General features: G+C 37.8%; 1 protein-coding gene across 5 annotated transcripts in view; it reads left to right on the top strand.

The window, feature by feature from the left end:
* LOC307003662 (kinesin-like protein KIF21A) overlaps positions 1-18,769 on the top strand; it is a 52,889-nt gene that overhangs the window by 8,849 nt on the left and 25,271 nt on the right. For all 5 annotated transcript variants that reach the window (XM_079622370.1, XM_079622372.1, XM_079622371.1 and 2 more), the window contains exons 2-6: positions 8,134-8,356; positions 15,635-15,820; positions 16,168-16,317; positions 17,665-17,796; positions 17,987-18,154. In XM_079622370.1, the coding sequence (XP_079478496.1) occupies positions 8,134-8,356; positions 15,635-15,820; positions 16,168-16,317; positions 17,665-17,796; positions 17,987-18,154 (859 nt within the window). The remainder of the gene's footprint in view (positions 1-8,133; positions 8,357-15,634; positions 15,821-16,167; positions 16,318-17,664; positions 17,797-17,986; positions 18,155-18,769) is intronic.

Consider the following 18,769-nt stretch of genomic DNA (forward strand, 5'->3'; position numbering starts at 1 on the left):
TTATGATATTATTCATAATCATATAATGCTGTAGAAAGCATGCAAATAGTTTTTAGATACATTTTTCCTTAGATGTATTTGTTTCCTTTTGTAATGAGGAACATTTTTCAGCATAGGGCTTACACAGATAAATATAGCATTTTTACAATTTGGTAATAAAAAAAAATACTGTAAATATATTGAATGCATTGATTTTATGTAAATGTAATATATTGTGCAAACTTTTGACAGTTGTGGGATTTTTACAGACATTGTTTAAAGTACGGTAGTGTTTCATGCTAGGTTCATTTCACATAAGATAATTATGGAAGCTTGTTTCCGGCCCACAGAAAAATAAATAAAAAAGGTAATTGCTACTTTTTATTTTATAAAAAAAAATCTCACAACTGCAATTTTTTTTACAATTTTGACTTAAAGTCTGTCCTTTTTTTCCTCAGAATTGGACTTTATAACTCGCAATTGCGAGGAAAAAAAATTCAGACTTTATAACACGCAATTGCTACTTAATTGCTACTTTATATCACGCAATTCTGACATTATATCACGCAATTCTGGCGTTATAACTTGCAATTGCAAGTTGATATCTCGCAATTCTCCAAAAAAAAGTCAGAATTGCGAAATGAAAACTCCATGTTTTCTCATCTCTGCCGATGTCTTTTCTGAGCGAGTCCCGTCATTTGGTTGCGGGGCGGCCGAGCGGTCTTTTAATGTCGAGTGGCAGCCATTCGGTCACGGTCCGTGTCCATCCATCGCCTGTCCGAACTCCTGGCCACGTGTCCGGCCCAGCGCCTCTTGGCCTGTTCGGCCTGGTTGATCTTATTTAAATACAATACAAGATATTTAGTCCTCCAATTGTTAAAAAAAAAAAAAATCAGAGAGCCAATTTGTTCCCTTTTTGTGGAATTGTAGAAACATAGCTTTTGAAATATAGGGTTAGAACAGAGTTTCCTTTTTAGAACAATGTGGAAATTTGATGTCAGAGTGTGTCTGCTACCTGTGTCATAACGTGTAAGAAAACATGCTTGTTTGTACCTGTTCTTCCATTATTTAGCAAGAAATGAAATCCTCCGTAAAACAGTAGAGGCCCTGAAATACAAAACTAATCTGTGCAAAGCCAACAGTTTTAATCAGGCTTTTAATCAGGACAATACAAACTGATAATGTGATAGTTTTGTTGACTGTTCAACAGGGAAATCCTCTCATCCCATTTCTGGCCACTCATTTACCTGGGAATATTCTGTTCCTGCTTAGATTACACAACCTTAGACGACCTTTCATTGAATAAGATGATGTTCCCTAACAGGACATATTTTACAGCAGTTCCGAGTACGGTTTAGTGATCGGGTTTCACTTTTGTAATGTTTGAAGAGTGAACGTGTACACACACACACACACACACACACACACACACACACACACACACACACACACACATACATATATAAATGTGCAAAGGTAAGAGTGTTGTCTTTTAACTCGGCAAGTCTAGGCCACTTTTTATCTTATGCCAGAAATGTACTCTATCCAAATATGCAAACACAGATGTAAATATTTGGCCATTGGATTGCAAGCCCAATAGATAACTTTAAAGGGGTGGTATAAAGCCCTTTTCACAAGATGCAAAAGAAGTCTTTGATGTCCCCAGAGTGTGTATGTGAAGTTTTAGTCTAAAACACCCCACAGATATTTTTATATAGCATGTTAAAGTTGTCACTTTTTGATGGTGAGCAAAAAACGCACAGTTTTGTGTCTGTCCCTTTAAATGCAAATGAGCGGCTGCTCGTGGCACAGAGGGCGGAGCTTCAAGAGATTGCGCTCACACAGACATGCACTAAAATTAAAAAACCCTTTTATGTTCAAACCGGATTCAGACAAAGATGGAGAGACTCAAGAAGTGACAACATTCTTAATAAGTTAGAAAAGTGAAATCATAATCAACCACCCCTTTAAATGTCTATATGCCATTAAACCAGTGTTATTATTCAGTTGGCTTGTAGCTGTAAACACACAGTATTGTCTGGTATAGCGCCCTCTGTGGCAATTGTGAGAATGCAATATGCCGTTCCCTTGTAATATTCATTTAATTCTGAAACATTCTAGGGAGTGACAACTCTCGAAATAGTTTTAGCATGTTGATGAATATGGCAATGTTGATGTATTTGGTCTTGTTGGACTAGATCTGCTACGCTGCTGCTTCTGTTGATTATTGCTGCTGCTGCAGAGCAAGTATTGAGTTGCTACTGCTAATAGACACACTGCTGTGAGCATGTAAGATATGCTGTTGCTGCATAAATAGACATACTCAAACCCCATAGCAGATCTAGGCAGGTGGAGCTGGGGGAGGTGGAGGGGTTCAGAGATAACGGATACATTTTTTTTCTTGCGATAAACCAAATAATAAAAGTTTGGTCGACCAATCCTCTTTCAGTCGACTAACGGTTAGTCGACTTTTAGTGGGCGGGCCTAACTGGGGCATAAGCAACCAGATCAGATGAATAAGATTGAAGTCAAACAAGTTAGCCACCAATTTGACATGACACACTTTGTACTGTTTGTGGGAAGACTGATTAAAAACCTTTGCACCTTGACTTCTAGAAATTACGTGAAGCCACCCAATCAGATTGTAGCCTTCAATTTTAGCCAGTTCTTATAATTTTTTGTGTGTAGTATGCATCAGGTGGGTTTGTGGGTGTGCCGTCTTGAGCTTGAGGTTCTCAAGGACATACAGGTTGGATAGACGAAAGTTATTATCTTAATTATTATAACGACTACAATTGTCATGAATATCCATTATATATTTTTTTAAATGTCGGTGATGTCGATATCACAAACGTTTAATCTGTTACCTGACGTCTATTACTCATTACTAGTATTATCAAAGGAATCAGACCGATCAGTCTGTTTACCAGTCTAGACTATCCAGAATCAATGCAAAGTGTGTTTTCTTGGTTCATCTGTTTGTTGTGTGTTGACACTATGCTTTACATTTGTACTATTTTATGCTTTTAAAACCCAGCACTATTGTTTTTTTTTTGTTTTTTTTGTTTTCAGGCCACAGTTTGTGGATGTAAATGATGCCTCAAATTGTGTGTGTTGTTAAAGAGGGTGATCGGATTTTCTGATAGACGATGTAAAAAAAAAAAAATGGTTTTAGGTTTAGGCACCAAATCATGCTGACGAAATACAGAGATATAAAACATGGTAACGTCTGCTCCCATCTCAGAAATGAACGATGAATCAACTGTTAATGAGACTAGGGCATACAAAATATACCCATAATACCAGGGTCATGTTTTCCAGGGCAGGATACATCAGCACTTATTCATCTTTCCGCATCTGCTTTATTGGTATTGCAATATATTTTCCATGTTTTGTTGTTTAGGTTGCCCGTTGTGCTTAGTTCACTGTTTGAAGTCATTGTGTTTTAGAGTTCAAATGATCCCTATAGCAGACAAACTGGACCCTTTTATCCTACAGGGTAATGACTAGATAACTGATAGACCTGTAGAACACGGTTCAATCCAGTTAAGCTACTGATCTTTTCTCTGGAAAAGAAAGAGAAGGCTGTGCAGATTTCTTTGTCACTGTAATCGCAGTAATGAGGCCTGTGGGTTGAGGTTAACGCTTTTAGTCAGAAGCTGAGCTTTATATTATGGCTTTTGAACATTGTGTGACCCAGACTGCTTAATTATTATGATATAACAGCTTTCAGCGGTTTAAATCAAGTCTTCTAAAGAGGCATATGATTGTTTTATATGATGAACAACTGATTTAATTTAGGATTTTATTCACATGTAAACATTGATCAACACACATAGAACTTAGAACTTATAGTAAACACAGGTTCAAATGTACTGTTCAATTATATTAATGGTTCTTTTAAATTCTTTTGAGGAAATACATTTGGAAAATGTTGTTTGTTAATAAATATTTAAGTATGTTTTGAAGGAAACAGCTTTTATAGAGCGAATTAATAAATAATTTACATTTTTAGACTCAGTATTGCCAGTTACCCTGCCTATTTTTGCTCTGCAAAAGCCAAAAGAATTAACCGCTGTGTGTATCTGAACAACAGACAGCAGTGATGTCTCATTTGTGAATGAATCCGTTTTTTTACCAAATTTTACCAAATTGTTTGAGTGACTGATTCAATGACTCCATTACGAGGAAGACAATTAAAATTCCTCCCTTAATGATTTTGTGTTTTTTAACTATTTGGTTTAATGCACGATTCAATAATCCATGATTCAATGTGTGATATAAATATAATAAAATAAAATCAGAAATGTAATACAATTCTTTAAAAAAAAAAGAGTTTAAACAGACTTTTTAGAGATTTTTCACAGACGTTTTAAAGGTGGCATGAATTTAATCCAACTTAAATGCAGTATATTAAATTAGAAATAATAGTATATTAAATAAAGATGTGAAACAAAAATGTGGTAACATTTATTTTATTGCCACTGATATTAATATTTGTTCATTTTAAAATGCCACAACAAAACTTAGTGTATTTTAGGTGCACGGTGCAATTGAATGAGCAATAGTTACTCATTCCTGGTAAAAATGTTGCATCTAAAGTCCAAAATAGAATCACTAAACAAGCATGTTTCAAAAAAGCACTGGGTGTTCAAATGAACCTAACTGTAGTGAGTCATCTGACAGATTTGAGAAGGTTTTGTGGAAGCTGTTGAAATGGGAAATGTATTTCACTCTCATAAATGTCTCACAATATCTTTTACAGTATGTATAATTACACACGCAGAGGCGTAGTATGGTCTCACATTGATCATTTGTGGTTCACCCCCTGTTCTTGGAGTGCATTTGGGATTTACGAGACCAATTTTATATATCCTCAAGACTTTAAAGATTTATGGTGGTCAGAGGTCGTCATTGTAGTATGGCTTATTTTTGAGTTATGTGTTCATGTATCCCCTCTAAGCTGCGTAGAATGCACTGGCACGCATGAGTAGCTCTGAAACCAAGGGGAAAAGTTAACCCTTACGTGTCTGTGTTCAGTACTCTAGAGAGTTTGGAGACATTAGAGACGTCACAAGAAAAGACTGGCCACACACAAGGGTGTTTGACTAGTATTACTGTCTTAAAAGTGACAACACAACATAGAGAGAGAGAGCGAGAGAGAGAGAGAGAGAAGCTTACAGCTGGAAAATCATGTTACAAACGGAGGTTAAGAACAGAGTAGCACTATGCAAATTATTAGGACACTGGGTGTCATTCAGTAGCCATACACACTCAAATTTGTTCGCAAAATCTGCGTATGAGCGGTTTCATGACCAAATCATGAACTTTTGTACAAATATATATTTTAAATGTACAAACAATGTAGCAACAAATTAAACCATATGCAAAAATCACATGAAAGGTTGTGTGGAAAAAAAGCTTATATGGAAGTGTTTTGGTTATGTTTAAAGGGTAAGTTCGGTATTTTACACTTAAAGCCCTGTTTACAGATCGTATCTGATGAAATAGAACGGTTAAGATAAAAATTTGGACACATGCTGCTGTCCCGAGAATTTTAGGTTTATTTTGCTTTCCCCCCCCACCCCCACAATGGTTGTCTATGTGCACTGGAAGATTCCTTCCTAAAAACACATTAAACTTTCGTTTACAAAGACGTGAAACTCACCGAGTGGTCAGGGGTGTTCACTGATACGGTCCCAAATAAAATCGCTGAAAAAGATGCATTCCAACAGGTTTTATCGTAGTTTTTGTCCAACTCCATTGACTTGTATTGAATGTGCTGTGTGAGGTACGGTATTACTCCGCCGCTTCTTCTTCTGCTTCTTCTTCTGCTTCTTCTGTGTATTCCATGAAATGCCAGCAGTTTGCTTGCAATTGGCAAAGGTGCATTATCGCCACCAACTGGGCTGGAGTGTCTATTATTCAAGCTCTCAACGGAAGAATCACGGGTGTGACGCGTTTGGCAAAATAGGTCCTCAAAAGCGAAATAAACCTAAAATTCTCGGGACAGCAGCATGTGTCCAAATTTTAATCTTAACCGTTCTATTTCATCAGATACGATCTGTAAACAGGGCTTTAAGTGTAAAATACCGAACTTGTCCTTTAATGCAAATAACGGTTACATATTATTTCCACTTTAGACATTCTACTAACTTTCAATCTACATGTAACTCTTAGAGTATTAGCAGAGTGTTAAGTTAGGTTTAGGGTTGGTAGAATAAGTTGACATACGTAAGAAATAAATGTAAATTATGTAAATCCGTATTTCCATGTTAACGTTCTCAGAGTGAGTGAGTGAGTGAGTGAGTGAGTGAGTGAGTGAGTGAGTGAGTGAGTGAGTGAGTGAGTGAGTGAGTGAGTGAGTGAGTGAGTGAGTGAGTGAGTGAGTGAGTGAGTGATGTGTGATGTATTAGGGTTTATAACTTTACAGAAAAGGCCCTGTTTACACCTGGTATTAAGATTTGGTCGATCGCATTACAAGTGGACCGCACTAAATACAGGTGTAAACAGGATCTAAAATGTTTTGAGCTGGTCCACTTTCAACTACTTCCAGAGGTAGTTGAAAATGCATTCGACCAGATTGCTTTCGTAGTGTAGACGCTCATGTGGTCGAAAGCATTCGAACAGCCACAAAAGACCTCCTACTCTCCACTACTGGCCTGATATGTACAGTAAACATTATGGGAAGCGCTAGCCAGACAGGATTTAAACTTTGTCGGCTGAAGGCCCAAGTTTGGTTTGACGACGAAAAACGTACCAAGCTAAATGTTCTCTTGCGATTTCTGATTTCTAACACACGCCTCTGTGCGCATGTTACTTCGTCCTTTAGATCGAAATATCTGAAGAAAAAAAACATACATTTACATAGACTCTCCCCTCAAATAATTCAGTTGTTGAAAGTGGACAAAAGAGACCACTAGAGATTAAAACACCAGGTGTTAACGGGTATCTGTCTCCCTCGTCTACTTGTGATCCCGATCGACCAAAACGTAATACCAGGAGTAAACGTGGCCAAAGAATCTCCGGGGTGGGATTAACAGGCTTTTCAAGCCCGAACAATGAGCCACTGACCAGAACAATGTAATTCACAGCACTAAAGAGCTCTCAGCTTTACTGGAGAGCAACACTTCCCTCAGACACTCATACACTGAATGAAAACACTGCTCTTACTTAGTATTTTTGTCTTGTTTCCAGTCCAAATATACTAAAAAAACTTCAATCAAGCTGCATTTACTAGATGAGTAATGTAATAGTAATAATAATTCAGAAGTACCGATAGGTAGGCCACAGTTGAATCAGTCGGGACAGATTTTCAAAATGAGGGACTGGCCAGTGGCCACAAATCCATGAGTACAGTTTGCAAAACTGTGGGTACGGACCACTACGGATTGAAAAACTGAAGGTATGGTTTACAAATCTCTGCATGGATTGGATCGTAATCCATAGGTGTGATTTGTTAAACAGAGGGAACAATTTAAGAACCTGTAAGTACGGGTTACAAACTGAGGGGATGAATTGCAAAACCCCACTAACTTGCCGGATCCCCCACATCTTGTGAATCTGACCTGAATAAATAAAAAAAAAGCAAGAAAAATTTGTTTTTGTATGCTACAACCCCCTCAAAAGTGAATGTAATAAGGGCTAAAAAGTTAAAGGCAGAGCAGCAGGTTGTGTTGGACCTTTCCTGTTGAGAGGAAAGGTCTGAATAATGAAAACAGAAAAACGTGAGTAAATGAATCCCAGGGTGTGACTGTTTACCTATCGCGTTGCCAGAGCTTCCTCTCTCGCTCTCCACTAACAGAGAGCGTCTATGTTCATAAAAACCGACTTAGGAGTGTTTCCACTTTCCACGAATACAGTACTCTTGAAGACTTTTTCTAAAGCAATAGAGGCACAAATTGTTCATCATTGTTGTTCTGAGAAATGTAACCGATTAACCAATCATGAATAGCTAGTAATAAACATCAAGTTTTTTGTATACTCTGTTAAAATGGGGATTTTGACATGTTCAAGAGGTTGTACCTTTTTCAGTCTTATCCATATATAAGGTTATATATAAGTTATTAGATCATATTAATGACCATAAATCTTTCAATATAAACCAATTTATTCTGATAAATGACTAAACTCAAACACTCTCTATTTTTTCAGGATTCGTCCACAGTTGGCAAAGGAAAAGATAGAGGGATGTCACATCTGCACATTCGTGACCCCTGGGGAGCCCCAGGTCATCCTAGGAAAAGACAAGGCCTTTACGTTTGACTATGTTTTTGACATGGACTCGCAGCAGGAGAGCATCTACAGCAACTGCACTGAGAAACTCATCGAAGGCTGTTTTGAAGGATATAATGCCACCATCTTCGCCTATGGACAGGTAAGACTGTAGAATGACAAGAAACTGAATATCCCATTGATGTACTGAAGTAAGTCAGTCCACACTGAAAATGCTTAGGTTTGCAGAAGTTTTTTTTAATTTATTTTTTTATAATATATTAAATATTATACTCGCAACTTTCAAAGTACAGTACACTTAGGATAGTTCATACCAATAGGAACCTTTTCATAGTTCCTAGAACTATTGGCGGAAGTACCCGAATTTTGACAATTATAATAACATTAAAACATCCAAGCACATAAAACATAGTTACTAAGCTCAAACCTCAACCCTCCTTCCTGTTGTACTATCATTCAGTTGCCGTATTACCTGAGAGTAAAAACTATCCCTGAAACGTGACGTGCGCGTTGGGATGCTCTGAAAACATCTCCCTGGTTGAAGGTGGGAGAGGAGATTGTGTGCAGGATGACTAGAATCCAGCTTAATACCTAGTGTGTGTTCCAGTAAATGTTTTGGAGCGGTTCAAGTGGAACCCCAATACTTTTAGATGCAGTTTTGACCACCTTTGTCAGAGGACTAAGGTCACGTGAAGTAGCCCTGCCAAACCACACTACAATGTTACCTGTCAATATACTCTCAATTGTACAGCGGTACAAATTCTGTAGACTGTTAAGGGACATACCATATTTCTTAAGACACCTCAAGAAATAAAGCCTCTGATGTGCCTTCTTAATGACACAGCTGATATGGAAGGACCCTAAGATGGAGTCTGTGTAATATGGACGCCTAAGAACTTAAAGGTGTTGACAATTCCAACTGGAGAGTTGTTAATATAGACAGGTATATGTGTGGGTTTGTTCCTTCTGAAATCTATGATGACCTCCTTAGTTTTCCCCACATTGAGGGACAGTTTCTGCGGCACCGCATGATCAAATTACTCACCTCATCCCTATAGGCAGTTTCGTTATTGCTGACAAAAGTCCTACCACAGTAGTATCGTCTGCAAATTTCACAATACTATTAGTGGGATGTTTTGCAATATAGTCATAGGTATACAGACTATATAATAGAGGACTGAGACTGCAGCCTTGAGGTGCTCCGGTGTTTAACACTATAGAGGCTGAGTATGTAGTGCCAACTCTAACTGTCTCGGGGCGGCCTGTTAGAAAGTCCTGTATCCACCTGCAGATGGAATTGCAGAGGCCCAGGTCTAACAGTTTAGGTATTAAAACAGAAGTTCTGATAGTGTTGAAGGCACTGCTATAATCAACAAACAGCATCCTGACATACGCGTCCCTGCCCTCTAGATGTGCCCAAACACTGGACATCAACCACACGGCATAGGCTACGCTAATACCTTTTCATATACTGTCTACTTTCTATGTATAACAGTTCTATCTAATAACGTATTAGACAGGACTGTTAGACAGATCGTAAACTAATGAACATGGAGAATGCAAGCACTGTAAGCTCAGGCTCTGGTGTTCTCAGCGCTTTCCAAATAAAGGTCCGCCGCACTGTCAACATGACATTCACAACAACAAGCGCGGTTTACGTAACTTCAAAGTTCCTACTGGCGGTGCGAATGCATCCAGGAAAACGTTCCGAAGGCACCTGGTGCAAAAGCCCCGTATGTTACAATTTCGTGAATTGGTAGCTAATTTGTATGAATTCCTACAAATTCAAATGTTTTCGTATGATCTGCTTAAGTTTAGAGGTTTTGCATCGCTCAAATTTGTATAAAATACAAATTCACCTCATAAAATAGTTGTTTTCTCATGAGATAAGCTTACAGCTGTAAAAGCCAAGTGTGCTGAGGCAAAAATCAAACATGCTCTCTTAAAGGAGAACTCCGGTCAATTTTAACATTGAGCTAATTTTTTTGTAAATTTGGAGTGCTGTCAATACAGAGAACAACGACAAAAATCGGTGTTGCCTACACTGTGTTATCCTCTTTTTAAAATTTGCACCCTGTTGACTTGAATGGGGCAAGTTTTAAACCTGCTTTTATCCTCTTAACATCCTTAATGTGTCATTACAAGTGCCCAGCCATGTTGAGTGATTCCTTCAGAGTGAACACGAGTGAATCTGACTGCATTAGATGTGAAAGATATGAATAAAAATGATGTTATTTCAGCCAGTGCAAATACCTGTATTTACATCCTGTTTTCGGTCGAAGTCCAAAGTTGTCGATTGTCGAGTTCACGCGCGTGATCATTGGTAACTAAACCTATGCGCGTGAACTCTACAATCGACTACTTTGGACTTCGACCGAAAACAGGATGTAAATACAGGTATTTGCGCTGGCTGAAATAACATCATTTTTATTAATATCTTTCACATCTACTGCAGTCAGATTCACTCGTGTTCACTCTGAAGGAAGCACTCAACATGGCTGGGCACATTATGTATGACACATTAAGGATGTTAAGAGGATAAAAGCTGGTTTAAAACTTGGGGTGCAAATTTTAAAAAGAGGATAACACAGTGTAGGCAACATCCGATTTTTGTCGTTGTTCTCTGTATTGACAGCACTCCAAATTTACACAAAAAATAGCTCAATGTTAAAATTGACCGGAGTTCTCCTTTAAAGTAGTCTATCTTAAGTACCGTTGGGAAGGCAGATTAATTTTAGTGAATTGGTCCAGTTGAACTGTTTAAGGGTGCTTTCACATCTGTAGTTCGGTTAATATCAAAAATGATACTGTGTAGCATGTCTGTGTTTGATGTGTTGATAAAACGAACCAAAATGCAGTCACATGTCAACATCCGCATCACTCGTTGGCCAGATATATCTTGAACGTATTTCCATAACTCCACTTCGATTGGTCAGAATTAATGTGCGGGAAAATTCCAACAGAATCTATGAAACCCCCTTTCCCTGAGCTGTTTGCTAAACAAAGCGAAAGTTGGGACCTAATATGAGACCAAATTTCTACGAGGCTATGCTAGGCAACTATGCGAGTTGCCATGCTAAAAGTGCAAACTGTCAACAAACATTAGTCCTCATCCCATAATGCACAGCGCAGCTGACTACGGCAGCTGGTTTAGCCCAAAAATGCGCAGTTCTTTGGCAGTTGGGTCTGTTCGAGGTTGGATCACGTTCTTACCACAAACAAACCGCTCCAGAGTCCGTTTGAGAGCGTACAGAGACCACCTCTCCGAGGAGGCCTCGGTACGCTTGTTTTGTCCGCTTTTGGTGCGCACCGAGTTTGATTGCTGCATTCACAACTGCCCATAAGAACCACACCAAGGGGGACAACAAACTCTAATGCAATTCAGCAAACTAAACCAGGCAGGTGTGAAAGCACCCTAATAGAACCAGTCCAAAAATCAATTCACTTAATCACGGGTTGTTACGTATTCTTGTTTTATAGGGGAACATTTAGATTTTTCCATTGGTTTTTGGATGATTACAAAAAGTATGCTCTGACCAACAAGCATTTATGGTTCTTGCATGTTTTGTTCATCATGATAATCTTCACAAATGAATACTGATTTTAACTTTTTTTAAGGTGTAAATCAGTGGCCAGAGGTAAAAATCTAAGTGTTGGCTATAAACGAACCACACCACACACTTCCGACAAACAACTCATTATAAAAAAATAAAATAAAAATTTCACTGAAAGTTTAAGTTAGAATAGTTTGAAAGAGCATGGTTATAAGTAAGCACAAGGCTAGTTAGTAGATGAGTTTACCTGTTCGTCGTGATGATGTTCAATGTCCCCCCTTTAGCCACTTGTTAGCAACTGACTTTTTAAAAGACAAATAAAAGCTTTTAAAATCACAAGAGGGTGTTACTGGTGTATTTTATGTTGTAGAAATACAAGTGAAAATATGTTGTTCTTGTGTTCACCACAGACATTATTTCATGCATTTAAAAAAAAAAGGGCATTAAAAAAAAACATTGATCCGGGACGGTGGAAGTGCTAACTCGGAAATGCTAACTCATTTCTAGGTTTTGCCTTCAAAAAATGAGACCCTCAGTTTATTTGAGCCAGACTAATACTGGAAAAATAGACCATTTGATAATTATTCATTTTAAAACATGCACCCTCAAATAGTGTAGTTCACTATTTTTGTTTTAGCTTGGTGCCAACTCAGTTTTTATCAGGCAACTACTTAAAGGTATGTAAGTTTCGGTGCTAGAGGTCGTAGCTTGGTGACACCGTGAATGAGCGTGGAGTCATGGGAGTTGTCGTCTTCAGATCCGCAGCCGATGAAAAGCAATCCGACGGGACTCATGTTTATGGATGAGCTTATGTATTAAAGTTTTATTAACGTGACTGTGGTATAAAGCATATAGGCTTATATGGCACAGTTAGCCGCTGCCGCTAGCTCTTTTTTTTCGTTGTTTATGTTCATTTTACAATTAAAGTTACGTTTAACGTCAGCCTCTTTCTTCCCTGAACTTGAACTTTGTTACAGTTACGTTTGATCATTTAAATTTTCATTATTTTATTTCATTTGAATGAAACCGCTCCGAATGCTGAATTACTCATACAGGTGACTTTATTTTACGAATAAAAATTGTGTGGTAACACAGCGCTCTTTTACTTGGTCAAAACAATCCTCAACAACCTTTTTGTACTAAAAATACATTTGCGTTTTGCATGTGTTGAAAGTTATGTTAACAAGTAAACAAATGATATAACATTGTTCTAGTGGTTTTTGGATATTTTGATCCAAAAATCTTACATATTGTGCCTTTTAATTAGATGGCATTTTAACCACTAATAAATATATAAACTTATAGATATTTTCCTTATTATTTATTTCCATATTCTTATTTCATATAAAAAATATGTGCATCGTTATACTGATAAAAAAAAATTCAGCAGTTGAATAGCATGCTACACATCAAGCAAAGCAAAAAACCATGAAACTTCTGTCAGATACTGAACCACAGACATGTTCTGACAAGAACACTACTATCTTTTCTCTTTTTTCACACTAATAGATTGCTAAAAAGATCTAATTCCTTCAATACAAATGCATTTGAAAGTGTATTACATCTCAAGTTCTTACATTCAATCATGATAAAAATAAATAAATAAATAAAAAACTCTCCCTCGTGAGAGTCCCTAACTCTTCGTCAGTCTTTCTTTGGCTTAGTTAATTCTCCCTCTGTCGTTCGAGGGTCTTGTCTTCCTGTCAGCGTCTCTTTCAGTGGGTGATGAGGCACAGGCCCTGTGTGTGTCATTCCTCTATGTGTCTATGGCAACAGAGACGCCAAACTTCTTTTGTCTGAGCTGTCTCCCTCCTATGTTGCCCCTGCTAATAGAAAATGTCTCTGCTTCACATTTACCACACATATCAACAGCACATGCAGGTTTTCCACAAGACCATGTTGTCCAACTTTTTTTTCCCTGTGCCTTCTTTTTAAAGGTTCCTAAGACTAAGATTCCTAAGGCTCTCATACAATACACTTAAAAATGTTCATAATATACATTACACATCACCTAATTTTTCAAAGTCTGAAAACGGTTCCTTCGAAGATTCAGTCTCTCTAAACCCAAACGTACTCTGCTCTGATTGGTCAGATGTCCCAGTCTGTTGTGATTGGTCTACTCTGCTCGGATTGGTCAGATGTCCCAGTGTGTTGTGATTGGTCTACTCTGCTCGGATTGGTCAGATGGCTCAGACTGTTGTGATTGGTCTACTCTGCTCTGATTGGTCAGATGTCTCAGTCTGTTGTGATTGGTCTACTCTGCTCTGATTGGTCAGATGGCTCAGGCTGTTGTGATTGGTCTACTCTGCTCTGATTGGTCAGATGTCTCAGTCTGTTGTGATTGGTCTACTCTGCTCTGATTGGTCAGATGGCTCAGGCTGTTGTGATTGATCTACTCTGCTCTGATTGGTCAGATGTCCCAGTCCGTTGTTATTGGTCTACTCTGCTCTGATTTGTCAGATGGCTCAGGCTGTTGTGATTGGTCTACTCTGCTCGGATTGGTCAGATGGCCCAGTCTGTTGTGATTGGTCTACTCTGCTCGGATTGGTCAGATGGCCCAGTCCGTTGTGATTGGTATACTCTGCTCTGATTGGTCCGATGTCCCAGTCCGTTGTGATTGGTCTACTCTGCTCGGATTGGTCAGATGGCCCAGTCTGTTGTGATTGGTCTACTCTGCTCGGATTGGTCAGATGGCCCAGTCTGTTGTGATTGGTCTACTCTGCTCGGATTGGTCAGATGTCCCAGTTCGTTGTGATTGGTCTACTCTGCTCTGATTGGTCAGATGGCTCAGGCTGTTGTGATTGGTCTACTCTGCTCGGATTGGTCAGATGTCCCAGTCTGTTGTGATTGGTCAGATGGCTCAGGCTGTTGTGATTGGTTTACTATGCTCTGATTGGTCAGATGGTCCAGTCTGTTGCGATTGGTCTACCGCTTACAGCGTGTGTCAGAAACAAAACACATATTACCATATCTGAATGACAGAAAACAGCATCACAATCTGTCATTGGTTGGTCAAACAGATAGTCCCACCCCCAACTCATGCCATTGGTTGAGCCAATATTGCCATATTTTGGGCTGGATAAAATATAACAATAACAATGTGATTTAAGCTTTAATTCCAGCAGAAGCTCTAGGCAGCACTATTGGCAGATTTTGAAATATGACAGATGTAATGAATATTTTTCAACTCTCGTTTACATAAAGTTGAACATGTCTGAACATTTTGATGCTCTAACTTGTTTCACTTTACCACCAATCCCACATTTCTCTTTACTCAATCCATGTACATTATTGGGGGAGAAGAGCTTTTTTGTGTAAACCCATCATAACTCTTGCCACTTTATTTATTTTTGTTATGTTTGTACAAACTGAGAAACGAATCAAAATTATTTTTTGTAATATATATTTTTGTCAATTCATGTATATAAAAAAATACAAGATTCACATTTGTCTGTTTAAACCCTCCAGAACTCTTGCCCCATTGACTTTCATTGGTAACTGCATTACTGTAAAACAATTATATATATTTTGACAAACTGAGGAATTACTGAGTCAATTACTTTTGTAGTATATATATATTTAAGTCAACTCTTTTTAATTTCATAAATACAAACTTCATACAATACAAGCTTTTTTTTCTTGTTGATTTGTACAAACTGAGGTCAATTTATTTAATAATTTTTTGGGGGTAGTTGAAAGCATATGGTGATTGCATGAATATCGCAGTCGATGCTCCATGGTTTTAGTTGAAATTATCTGAAATATTCCTTAATGCACAAGGAGAAACTTCAAAACGCACCAAAAGTTGTTAACAATGTCTTCTGTTGGATTGGTCTTGTTTTATCTAACCTCCTGAATCTTTTCAGACTGGTTCGGGAAAGACGTACACCATGGGCACGGGCTTTGACGTGAACATCGTGACTGATGAGGAGTTGGGAATTATCCCGCGGGCGGTCGGCCACCTCTTCAGGGGTATCGAGGAGCGCAGACAGGCCGCCACAGAACAAGGGCGACCCGTACCCGAGTTTAAGATCAACGCCCAGTTCTTAGAGGTGAATAACAACTCCACTGTTCTCTTGTGGTCTAGTTTCATAACTCTGGGAAATAGCAATCTTACAACTGACAGACGTGTTATTTCTGGTGTTAATGGAAGTGAAGATGTTGAGTTATCTCTCCATATCACCACTTAGGTTTAAATGTATCCTCTGATAGGCGTAGCGGAGCTGCCATCATGTCGGCATGCAAAGGGTGGTGTTGACAGCGCGCCACAAATAACACGCCTGTCGTACCATTGGCAGGCGTTAGAGATTTTAGCATGCATGTCTGAACTTGGCTAATTAATTACCTAACCACTCCTGCATGTTTATAGCTGTCTAAGGTGCGGCGTTTTGTTTCATAGTTGTACAATGAGGAGGTGCTGGACCTGTTTGATTCGACTCGAGATGCTGAGGCCCGCAAGCAGAGATCCCACATTAAGATCCATGAAGATGCCAATGGAGGAATTTACACAGTGGGAGTCACAACACGAACCGTTAGCTCAGAAGCAGAGGTTGGCTTTCTACTAGGTTTTCCCCCTTAAAAATAAACTGCTATCTTTATTTGTAATCATTATGTTGGCTTGACAAATGATCTACTATTTAAGCTTCTTCTTCTGAGACTACATTTAAATAGTCCTAGAGCTTTAAAGCTACAACCACCAGACTCAGGTCAGACCTTCAGGCTGTTCTCATTTGGGTTGCTATATGTTTTCTAACTGATCCTACTTGCGATTTTAAACTGACCTTAAACTGACTATCAAAACTACGAAAAAGTCCCATAGACTTTCATTGAGGGGGTCAACACTTTCATACAATAACCCTAATCGAGTATTTAAGCTTCATCCACTAAGTATCTATTACTAGCAATGTCTAAAAACGAGCTTAGGACTTGCTAGCATTGTGTTAAATAATGTTAGCAACATGCTAAGTCATGCTTGGAACATGTTAAAACATGCTAGCAACATGTTAAAACATACTAGCAACATGCTTAAATATACTAGCAACATGCTTAAACACTCTAGCAATGTGTTAAGACATGCTAGCATTTAACAACATGCTAGTGTTTTGGTAAGACATGTTAGCAACATGCTAATTCATGCCTGCAACATGTTAAAACATGCTTGCAACATGCTTAAACATTCTAGCAATGTGTTAAGAGATGCTAGCATTTAACAACAGTGTTTTGGTAAGACATGCTAGTAACATGCTAATTCATGCTGACAATGAATGAAAACCTGCTACAAACATGCTAGCAAAATGTAAAATAATGCTAGACACATGCTAAGACATGCAAACAATATGATATATAATGTTAGGAAGCTTATACAACTTTCATTCGTCAAGCCAGCATAAAAGTTTGTCCCAATGAACTTTACTTTCTAGTTATACTTTTTCTGTAAAAAAAAAGTTTTTCAGATTTGTTTATAAAAATAAATGTGTGTTATGTTTATTAGTCATATTTACTTTTAGATTTGTTAATACAAAATCCTCTTTAAGGTAATTAAAAAAGTATTTATTTATTTATTTACATTTTATACAAATAAAACTCTTATTTTTTCATTTTAACTAGTTTTTCTGTTTTTTAATCAAAATGATTGTTAGAAAAATAACTATTAGAAATCTGTTGTTATCATTTTTTTATTAATATAAAATAAAGTTTGTCTGTTTTTAATTAAAATATAAAAACATTTATAGTATGTATATAGTAGTCTTCTATAAATCATTTTTAAAAGTTTATCAGTTTTTTTTTAGTTTATTGGTGCATCAATGAATGTTATGCTACATTGTTTCTGCATCATTGTCAATCGCTAAGTTATCTCAGTGCCGATTACTTCTACCGATTACCGAATTCTCTTCAGATGCTGCAGTGTCTCAAATTGGGCGCTCTGTCCCGCACCACCGCCAGCACTCAGATGAATGTCCAAAGCTCACGCTCCCATGCCATCTTCACCATCCACCTGTGCCAAGTTCGCGTCTGTGACTCAGACAATGTAGGTTGTCAAATCTCCCACAGCTGGAAAACTTTCTCTCAGCTGTTCAACTCTGATCACTCTCAGCACACAAGTGTTTCTTGTGCTATTCAGTTATTTCACTTACAACCTAAAACTGTTAAAAGCTATAATAATATACTCTAACTGTACAGTACATCCTTCAGTTTTTCATTGTATGTCGCTTTTCCAGGACACAGAGAGCGATAACAGACTGGTGAATGGCTCCACAGAGATGAATGAGTTTGAGACGCTAACGGCTAAGTTTCACTTTGTGGATTTAGCCGGCTCTGAGCGACTGAAGAGAACAGGGGCCACAGGGGACCGGGCCAAAGAGGGCATCTCCATTAACTGTGGACTGGTAAGAACACAAGTTAAAGTGGCATAAACAATACAATACTCACAGTTTCTCACAATATTGCTACAAGACCTAAACAATATGTGTGTTGTTAACATGATTTCAGTTTGATAAAATCACTTACAATAATATTTTCTGTGTTTAGTCATATCCAGTTTTGCTACAAAACAATATTAAAGGATAGGATGAATATTTGGGTATTGAATTATTATAAAGTCTCTAGGAACTGAACTGATATACATAAAATTAAGAGAGAATCTGGCAATAAAGACACGTGGGAAGCTTGATATTCCATATTCTTATATTATATTTTATATTATATTCCACATTACATCCATTCAAATCCACCTGCTGCTAGTGTGACTGCCACCTGGTGGCTTTCAGAGAACAAACATGCCATTCAATTTTCATAAACAATAAAAACGTAAACTATTTGTTTTGTAATATTTTACTGTAAAGCAAAATAAGTATTTAATAAAAATATAATATTAATAATAATGGCTTCATTTTTAAATGTTAAACCATCCTCAACCATCAACTTTTATTTTGAAGCAGCTTTTGCGATTTAATAATTGGACTAAGCCTTATCGCTTATATTTAGTTTAATCGTGTTGCCTT

Source organism: Phoxinus phoxinus, assembly GCF_949152265.1.
Source record: "Phoxinus phoxinus genome assembly, chromosome: 9".
NCBI classification, from domain to species: Eukaryota; Metazoa; Chordata; class Actinopteri; order Cypriniformes; family Leuciscidae; genus Phoxinus; species Phoxinus phoxinus.